We start from the raw sequence: 9,871 nt of genomic DNA on the forward strand, positions 1-9,871 counted from the left end.
GCTCCCTCCCTCCCTGCCTCCTTTCTTCCTTTCATCGAATTCGACTGGTATTTGAAGTCACCCAGTATGTATCAGGTGGGCACTGTAGGGGAACACAGATGCACAGGTGTACACAGCAATCCAGAGGTCCCAAGCCTGACTCCAGGAAACTGGCCTCCCTGGGGAAGCCGCAGTGTCACCCAGAGAAGGTCAGATACAAGCAAGAGTATCTGAGGGAGGAAGGGGAATGAGCCAGGATGGAGCTGAGCCGGTAGAGCAGGACCCCCTGCTGCGACAGTGGCATCCTGATAGTGAGATGCTTAGATGCTGCTGCCCCCTGGTGGCCACCAGTTCCCTGCAACTCTGAGACCACGTGATTTCTGGGAAAAGGCCCTCCCTGGAGGAGAACTGAAACTTAGGGTGGGGACTGTAGAAAGGGGTGGAGAGATCAGCCGCCCAGCCAGGAGTTAAGCTGAGGTCGTCTGAGCCCTGCAACAGCCTGGACAGCAACTCAGGTAAGATCAGCCAAGAATGGGAGTCATCCTGGGATCTAGGGCTAGAAAGTCCAGCCAGATTGGGGGTAGGGGGTTCTAGGGGTCCCTCTGCTAGACTGCGGGATAGACAGAAGACCTCTAAGTCAGGAAGTGGGAGATTCAGCCTGAGAATGAGACTGACAAAGGCCAGCACCTCAGACTCTTGTAGGCAAAGGTCAGAAGGACCTCCTGCTGGATTGTTCAGGGAAGAAGGCTCATTGCCCCAGCCTCAGTGGACCATTTGTTTCCTTGCCGTCTGGCCCTGCCCACTTGTGCTGCAGCTCCACCCCCACCCCTGCTTCCTGCCCCACCTACTCCTGGGGATGGCAGAGGGGTGGGGGTCAGAGGCTAGGTTGTGTAGGCTGTGGGGCAGTGGGTGAAGGGCCTGATGCATCTCAGCAGAGCCTGCCTCTGCTGATGCTCGGGAATCTAGACAGGGCCTCTCACCAGGAATGATCACCAAAGGAATTACTTCCTAAACAATACATTTCTGAAAAGTCCTAAAATTAAGACCAATGCCCAAGGTTTCCTTCCAGGTATCACAGCTTAGAATGCTAAAAACAATGTTTGGGTTTTTGTTTTGTTTTTGTTTTTTGTCATTGCTAGTGATGGCAGAAAGGAAACAATTCTGTCTCATAGAGTGTTGAAATGTGTCTAGAGCTAAAAGAAAATGGATGGAATCTCTGGGACCTGTTGCCAGAATCTAGTCTCAATGGCCAGGGTCTCAGGAGATGTTCCCTCCCAAAGTGTCAGTTCTGACGCTTCCTGCTCCTCTTATCCCCCAGAATGGCATCAGGCAGGGCACGCTGTACCCGAAAACTCCGGAACTGGGTGGTGGAGCAAGTGGAGAGCGGGCAGTTCCCCGGAGTGTGCTGGGATGATACAGCTAAGACCATGTTCCGGATTCCCTGGAAGCATGCAGGCAAGCAGGACTTCCGAGAGGACCAGGATGCTGCCTTCTTCAAGGTGAAAGGGCTTGGAAACCACTGTTCCTCTGCGTGAGGGATGGTGTATACACTGGTACACTCACCCTCGAGCACTTGCGTCTACCTGGGTTTCAGACAAGGGAGACATTGGAGAGGAAAACTAGCTGCATCATTTGCAGAGTCCAGTACAAAATGAAAATGTGGAGGCCTTGTTCAAAAATTCTGGGGATTTTGGCCAGGCGCAGTGGCTCACGCCTGTAATCCCAGCACTCTGGGAGGCCAAGGTGGGTGGATCACGAGGTCAAGAGATCAAGACCATCCTGGCCAACATGGTGAAACCCCGTCTCTACTAAAAATACAAAAATTAGCTGGGCCTGGCGGCGCATGCCTGTAGTCCCAGCTACTCAGGAGGCTGAGGCAGGAGAATTGCTTGAACCAGGGAGGCAGAGGCTGTAGTGAGCCGAGATCGTACCACTGCACTCCAGCCTGGCGACAGAGTGAGACTCTGTCTCAAAAAAAAAAAAAAAAATTCTGGGGATTTCAAGATGGCAACACAGAGCACAGACCCTGCATGATCCCTTCTGAGCTTAGAGCTGCACGCCCATAAAGCCAGTCCTGTTGGAGGGGCAGCTGGAGCCTGTAACACACTGCCTCTTTTTCCCTTGCTTTCTTTCCTAGGCCTGGGCAATATTTAAGGGAAAGTATAAGGAAGGGGACACAGGAGGCCCCGCTGTCTGGAAGACTCGCCTGCGCTGTGCACTCAACAAGAGTACCGAATTTGAGGAGGTTCCTAACAGGGGCCGCATGGATGTTGCTGAGCCCTACAAGGTGTATCGGCTGCTGCCACCAGGAACCTTCTCTGGTGGGTTTCCCCTTGCCCAACCACTCCTAGACTCAGCAGACTGGGGAGGAAGGATAGATGTGCGGGCTTCCCCCAGGCTTCTCATAGCTCTGCCTTGTCCGTGCCCTTGGGGGCTGCTACCCAGGTTTCCCTTCCTAGGCTTGCGCATTCTTCACTGCCTCAGACCTCTCCCTTACCCTCTGTCCCTGCTCAAGACCCTGACCTTTCTGTCTCCCTCAACAATTCCACAGGCCAGCCAGGGACTCAGAAATCACCATCAAAGCGACAGCACAGTTCTGTGTCCTCTGAGAGGAAGGAGGAAGAGGGTGCCATGCAGAACTGCACACTCAGTCCCTCTGTACTCCAGGAATCCCTCAATAATGTAAGAGATGGAAAGGGAACTGGGCGGGCCTGAGGGCAGGACAGTAACTAGAGGGAGAGGTGGGCCAATGAAAGACACTGTGTCTTGGGAGGCCAAGGCGGGCAGATCACCTGAGGTCAGGAGTTCGAAACCAGCCTTGACCAACATGGTGAAACCCCGTCTCTACTAAAAATACAAAAATTAGCTGGGTGTTGTGGCATCTGCCTGTAATCCCAGCTACTCAGGAGGCTGAGGCAGGAGAATCGCTTGAACCCAGGAGGCGGAGGTTGCAGTGAGCCGAGATTGCCCCATTGCACTCCAGCCTGGGCAACAAGAACAAAACTCTGTCTCAAAAAAAGAAAAAAAAAAAAAAGACACTGTGTCTGCAGGAGGAGGAGGAGGCCAGTGGGGGAGCACTCCATTCAGACATCGGGAGCAGCAGCAGCAGCAGCCCTGAGCCACAGGAAGGTACCACCTGCCCTGCCTCTTGTGTTGTCCCCCATGCCACACCCTCTGGCCCAAGACTCCCCAGTCCCACTCTGAATGACCAGTGCCTTTGCTTCCCTTCCAGGTACAGACACAACTGAGGCCCCCTTTCAAGGGGATCAGAGGTCCCTGGAGTTTCTGCTTCCTCCAGAGCCAGGTACATGGCATTTCTGACTTTCTCCTGTGCCCTGTGCCCCGAGGTCTTCCACCTTTGACTGTGCATGCATTATCTAGTCAGTCAGGGCTTACAGCAAACTGTGCCCACATTACCATAGCCCAAGGCACTGGTTTCTAGGTGGCGAGAATTCCACATGCCTGGCCAGGCTCCAAAAAGCTTGCTTCCCAAAAATATCACCCTATACACTCTCCTGGAAATCTACATTGAGACGTTGATTTCATTGGGCCAAACAGAGGCCCAATCTCAAGGGACCTTCTAGTAAACTACAAGCCCCTGGTCATTAAACCCTGAGGCCTCATGGTCAATCACATACTAGCTACTTGCCTGAGTGACAGGAAAACCTGAGAAGAAGTCCCCTGGCTGGTGCAGGGAGGGAAGGTGGAGCTATTCCCCTGGGGAGGGGCTGCTGCCAGCCTGCATGCTCCTCCAGCACCAAGTAGGGCTGTTCTATTCCCCAGACTACTCACTGCTGCTCACCTTCATCTACAACGGGCGTGTGGTGGGCGAGGCCCAGGTGCAAAGCCTGGATTGCCGCCTTGTGGCTGAGCCCTCAGGCTCTGAGAGCAGCATGGAGCAGGTGCTGTTCCCCAAGCCTGGCCCACTGGAGCCCACGCAGCGCCTGCTGAGCCAGCTTGAGAGGGGCATCCTGGTGGCCAGCAACCCCCGAGGCCTCTTCGTGCAGCGCCTTTGCCCCATCCCCATCTTCTGGAATGCACCCCAGGCTCCACCTGGGCCAGGCCCACATCTGCTGCCCAGCAACGAGTGTGTGGAGCTCTTCAGAACCGCCTACTTCTGCAGAGGTGAGGCTGCTCTCTCTGGGCACCTGAGCTCCCACCCCCTACCTCTTAGTACCCCCTGGGCCCAACTTGGTGGGTCCTGCCACTTCCCTATCTGCCAGCAGATCCTCCATGTAGCCTATGCATGGCACTCCTGCACTTGTGTGGTGCACATCCTGTGTGGTCATATGCCCAGCCTGGCAGCTACCTGGCAGCTCTCCTCCAGCCAAGACAATGGAAGAGGTGGTTCAGGTAGAGCCCAGCACAAGAGTCTCGTATCTTCAAGAACACCATCACAGTGAAGCATGCAGTCACTATGTGAAGGTGCACAGAAGAATTGGCACAGAGATTTTGAGCTTCATGGTCTTCTCCTATATACACAGATTTGGGAGAGCTGGCACACATCACACACTCTGGCCCTGGCTGCACTGTCTCTACTACAGTCCAGGCATGCCTTAGGGTTGCGCTTCTCTCCCATCCAATTCCAGCTCCTACTCAATTCTAAACCTGACCTTAAGAGTGGGACCAGGTGTACATGGGTGCAGAGTGTGGGTGTTCCCAGCACCATGGGTACCCTAGCACTGGAAGGGTGTGAGCAAGCAGCAAAGGTCTGGGCACATCTGTGTTAGCAGCCAGGGCTGCTGCCCGGGAGGACTCTAAACTCTCCCAGCAGAGAGCTTTTTCAGCTGTGCAGTGATCTACTTCTAAGCACTTATTTGAGGCAGGGGCACCCTTTCCCTATTTGCACACGGGTGAGTAGCATTTAGTTCCAAGTACTTCTGACCTTGCAGCTCCTGCTGTGGCAGGACCCCCTCCTACCTCTCTCCATCATTTGTTTCTCACTATTGCCTCCCTGCCTGTGGCCCTCTCTTCTTTTTGAAATTCTTCCAACCCTTGACCCTTTCTCTTTCAGACTTGGCCAAGTACTTCCAGGGCCTAGGCCCCCCACCGAAGTTCCAAGTAACACTGAATTTCTGGGAAGAGAGCCGTGGCCCCAGCCATACTCCACAGAATCTTATCACAGTGAAGGTGAGCTCAGAGCAGGGGCAGAGTACCCATCTAATGAGAGCGGGGGCAGTGGTACTTCAGGAGGCAAAGGGGGTTTCCTAGTGGGGAAGGAGCTCCTGGGGGTGGTGTCTGTCCCTGATGCACTCACTAAGACACTCTTCTCCATCTCTTCCAATACAGATGGAGCAGGCCTTTGCCCGATACTTGCTGGAGGAGACTCCAGAGCAGCAGGCAGCCATTCTGTCCCTGGTGTAGAGCGTGGGGTACCCATCTTCCACCTCACCTCTTTGTTCTTCCTGTCTCCTTTGAAATAGACTCATTCTTCACACGATTGACCTGTCCTCTTTGTGATAAGTCTCAATAGTTGTCTGTGATAATTGTATCCTGAAAATCCTCGCACACACTGGTTGGTGGAGCACTCAAGGCTAATTTTTTTTCCTTTTTTTTTTTTTAAATTTTGACATATACACCCTCTTTCACCTGTAAGGGACTGGGAAATTCCAAATGGTGTGAACCCAGGGGGCCTCTCCCTCTTCCCTGACCTCCCAACTCTAAAGACAAGCACTGCCGGGCGCGGTGGCTCACGCCTGTAATCCCAGCACTTTGGGAGGCCAAGACGGGCGGATCACGAGGTCAGGAGATCGAGACCATCCTGGCTAACATGGCGAAACCCCGTCTCTACTAAAAAATACAAAAAACTAGCCGGGCGAGGTGGCGGGCGTCTGTAGTCCCAGCTACTCAGGAGGCTGAGGCAGGAGAATGGCGTGAACCTGGGAGGCGGAGTTTGCAGTGAGCTGAGATCCGGCCACTGCACTCCAGCCTGGGCTACAGAGCGAGACTCCATCTCAAAAAAAAAAAAAAAAAAGACAAGCACTTTATATTTTCCTCTTAGATATTCACTAAGGATTTAAAATAAAATTTTATTGAAAGAGGAATCAGTATCTGATTTTCTGGGAGAAGAAGGTAGCAGTGGTCACAGATAGAGATGTAAACTTAAGAGTGGGGCACTGGGGTTCTCTTCCTGCTGACATCTCCAGCCTTTTTCCTCTCCTCTGCCCACAGGTTCTGGCTAATATGCTATCTGGGCCCTGTGGGTCCTGGGCCTGGCACTCTATAGAGGTACCCTCTGGGCAGACAAGATTAGGGAGTGGGTTGGGATAGGCCATCGAAAGGGGCATCAAGCCTTCAGCCAGGCACTATAGCCACCAACTTCACATGGTAAAGTCTGGGCTTCATAGTTCTTGCTAGAAGGCCTCAACATCGGGCCTGAGGTTAGACTGGAGGTCTAAATGAAGAGGAGACACTTGAAGGTGACCTAAAACTATGGTCTAGAGGCCCTGGGGCCTGAGAACAGAGGAGTCAGAGCGAAGAGTTGCTAAACCTGTACCTGTTGTTACTGGCACCTCTTCCTCCAGCACAAATTTCACCGTCACCCCAGCAGGGTACTCCCAAACTGGATTCCTTGCTCTATCTAAGCCCCATAAAAGACACTCTGGCTGGCTGGGTGCAGTGGCTCACGCCTATAATCCCAGCACTTTGGGAGGCCAAGGTGGGTGGATCACTTGAGATCAGGAGTTTGAGACCAGCCTGGCCAACATGGTGAAACCTCATCTTCTAAAAATACAAAAATTAGCCAGGCATGGTGGCGGGCACCTGTAATCTCAGCTACTTGGGAGGCTGAGGCAGGAGAATCGCTTGAACCTGGGAGGCAGAGGTTGCAGTGAGCCAAGATTGTGCTACTGTACTCCAGCCTTGGCAACGAGCAAGACTGTATCTCAAGAAAAAAAAAAAAAAGGCACTCCGGCCTAGACTGCCATGTCACAAACATGCTGTTCATGAGACTTGAGGGCTCCAAATTGGCTGACACTCCTTTCCCTTTCCCCTGTGTTCATTTTACTACCAAACTGGAAGGTTTTTCCTTCACCACAAGGCCACCTGTCACCTACTTTTTTGTACACTCACTTCCAGCAAACTAGTTCCAACCCAGGCCACAGCCTTCAGCTTCCTTCTTCCTGCATATGACACCAGCTTAGCTTTCCAGACTTCCTCCTGTCATTTCACTCTTCAGCCCTCAATGGCTCATACACATGATCAAATCTGGATGCCTAAGTCCTCCTAGGACCTTCTTGCTGCCTCATTTGGCAAGCTTCAGTGCTGCCTTTGAGCCTCCCTGCCTCCATGGACCTCCCTTCTTCCCTTCAGTCTTGTCCATCATCCCCCTGGGAAGCCAAGTGCCTAGACAGGCTCTGCACTAGCAGTAAAGAAATGAGGTACTGAGTGCAGACTTGTACAATCCCTGTTGTGCCCTCAATGTGATGCAATGTGATGAAATCCCTCCTGGACCTTCTTTGTACAAGGTCTAAATTATCTCCTTGACTTCCATTTTATTTTATTTTATTTTATTTTTATTTTTTTTTTTTTTGAGACGGAGTCTCACGCTGTTGCCCAGGCTGGAGTGCAGTGGCGCGATCTCGGCTCACTGCAAGCTCCGCCTCCTGGGTTCACGCCATTCTCCTGCCTCAGCCTCCTGAGTAGCTGGGACTACAGGCGCCCGCCACCGCGCCCGGCTAATTTTTTGTATTTTTAGTAGAGACGGGGTTTCACTGTGGTCTCGATCTCCTGACCTTGTGATCCGCCCGCCTCGGCCTCCCAAAGTGCTGGGATTACAGGCTTGAGCCACCGCGCCCGGCCGACTTCCATTTTATTTTAATTCTTTTAATTAAAAAAAAAAATTGGCTGGCCATTGAGGCTCATGCCTGTAATCCCAGTAATTTGAGAGGCCAAGGCGGGTGGATCACCTGAGGTCAGGAGTTTGAGACCAGGATGGCCAACATGGTGAAACCCTGTCTCTACTAAAAATACAAAAAATTAGCCAGGCGTGGTGGTGGACACCTGTAATCCCAGCTACTTGGGAGCCTGAGGCAGGAGAATCGCTTAAACCCAGGAGGTGGAGGTTGCAGTAAGCCGAGATCGCACCACTGCACTTGAGCCTGGGCAACAAGAGCAAAACTCCGTCTCAAAGAAAAAAAAAATCCTTTTTCAGCTGGGCGCGGTGGTTTACACCTGTAATCCTGGCACTTTGGGAGATCGAAATGAGAAGACTGCCTTAGCCCAGGAGTTTGAGACTAGCCTGGGTGACATAGTGAAAACCTACCTCTACAAAAAAATTCTTTTTTTCTTTTTTTTTTCTTTTTGAGACAGAGTCTCACTCTGTCGCCCAGGCTGGAGTACAGTAGTGCAATCTTGGCTCACTGCAACTTCCACCTCCTGGGTTCAAGTGATCCTCCTGCCTCAGCCTCCTGAGTATCTGGGATTACAGGTGCACGCCATGATGCCAGGCTAATTTTTGTATGTTTAGTGGCAGAGTTTCACCATGTTGGCCAGGCTAGTCTTGAACTCCTGACTTCAGGTGATCTGCCCACCTCAGCTTCCCAAAGTGTTGGGATTACAGGTGTGAGCCACTGTGCCTGGCTCCCCAAAATTCTTAAAAATTAGCCAGGGGAGGCCAAGCACGGTGGCTCACACCTGTAATCATTGCACTTTGGAAGGCCGAGGTGGGTGGATCACTTGGGGTCAGAAGTTCGAGATCAGCCTGACCAACATGGTGAAACCCCATCTCTACTAAAAATATTTTAAAAATTAGCTGTGCATGGTGGCACATGCCTGTAATCCCAGCTACTTGGGAGGCTGAGGCAGGAGAATCGCTTGAACCCAGGAGGCAGAGGTTGCAGTGAGCCAATATCGTGCCATTGCATTCCAAGCCTGGGCAACAAGAACGAAACTCCATCTCAAAAAAAAAAAAGTGAAAAAAAAAAAAGAAGCCAGGTGTGGTGGTGTGTGCCTATAGTCCCAGTCACTCGCCTCCCAAACTGCTGGGATTACAGGTGTAAGCTACCATACCTGGCCTCCTTCCGTTTTCTATCATACCCCACATCCAATTCATCAGCAAATCCTGTCGCTATTCCTTCAATATGTATCCAGGGTCTGACCACTTCTCTCTGTTTCCATCAGCAACACTTTGGAACAAACTACCACCATCTCTCATATCTTCTCTGCTTCCTTCACATCTGTTTCCACTCGTGTCTACCTTAAGCTATTCTCAACACAGTAGAGATCCTTTTCACATACAATTCTGATCATGTCACTCCTCTGCTCAGAACCTTTCATTGGGTCCCAAATCACCCAGGGTAAAAGCCCAAATGCCCATAACGACCTCTGAGGTCCTGTGATGTGACCCTGCCCTCCTCTTTCTCTTGCCCCTTGCCATTCTTCCCCTGCCGCTTTGCTTCAGGCTCCTTGAACCCACCAAACACATTTCTACCTCAGGATCTTTGCAGTTGCCAGTTCTTTTGTCTAAATTACTCTTCCTTCAAGTAAGCACATGACTTACCCACTTTCTTCAAATTCTATCTCTTAAGAGAGGGGGCAAGACTTCCCTGAAATACCCTCCCTAAATAGCAGTCGTCATTATTCTATCCTCCTATGCTGCCTCATTTTCTTCATAGCACTTACGGCCACTTCATGTATTTCTTTTTTTCTTTCTTTCTTTTTTTTTTTTTTTTTTTTTTGAGACGGAGTCTCGCTCTGTCGCCCAGGCTGGAGTGCAGTGGCGCGATCTTGGCTCACTGCAAGCTCCACCTCCCGGGTTCACACCATTCTCCCGCCTCAGCCTCCGAGTAGCTGGGACTACAGGCGCCCGCCACCACGCCCGGCTAGTTTTTTGTATTTTTAGTAGAGACGGGGTTTCACCATGTTAGCCAGGATGGTCTCGATCTCCTGACCT

The 9,871-nt window shown here is 51.7% G+C and overlaps 1 protein-coding gene across 3 annotated transcripts; it reads left to right on the plus strand.

Moving 5' to 3' along the window:
- The first annotated feature begins 371 nt into the window (after positions 1-371).
- On the plus strand, positions 372-6,023 carry IRF9 (interferon regulatory factor 9). 3 transcript variants are annotated; one of them, XR_013395206.1, is made up of 10 exons: positions 449-494; positions 1,298-1,478; positions 2,117-2,300; positions 2,531-2,661; positions 3,030-3,108; positions 3,212-3,283; positions 3,763-4,104; positions 4,206-4,404; positions 4,994-5,109; positions 5,269-6,023. XR_013395206.1 is itself a non-coding variant. In XM_015143349.3 (10 exons), the coding sequence occupies exons 2-10, from the start codon at positions 1,299-1,301 to the stop codon at positions 5,400-5,402; spliced, it is 1,365 nt and encodes a 454-aa protein (XP_014998835.3). In that variant the 5' UTR covers positions 449-494; position 1,298; the 3' UTR covers positions 5,403-6,023.
- The last annotated feature ends 3,848 nt before the right edge of the window (positions 6,024-9,871 follow it).

This window comes from Macaca mulatta, chromosome 7 (genome assembly GCF_049350105.2).
Source record: "Macaca mulatta isolate MMU2019108-1 chromosome 7, T2T-MMU8v2.0, whole genome shotgun sequence".
NCBI lineage: Eukaryota > Metazoa > Chordata > Mammalia > Primates > Cercopithecidae > Macaca > Macaca mulatta.

Coding starts and splice junctions, on each gene's coding strand:
- IRF9 (XM_015143349.3), top strand. CDS start 1,299: ATGGCATCAGGCAGGGCACGCTGTACCCGAAAACTCCGGAACTGGGTG. Junction 1,479..2,116: donor AGGATGCTGCCTTCTTCAAG/GTGAAAGGGCTT, acceptor TTTCTTTCCTAG/GCCTGGGCAATATTTAAGGG. Junction 3,284..3,762: donor TCTGCTTCCTCCAGAGCCAG/GTACATGGCATT, acceptor TCTATTCCCCAG/ACTACTCACTGCTGCTCACC.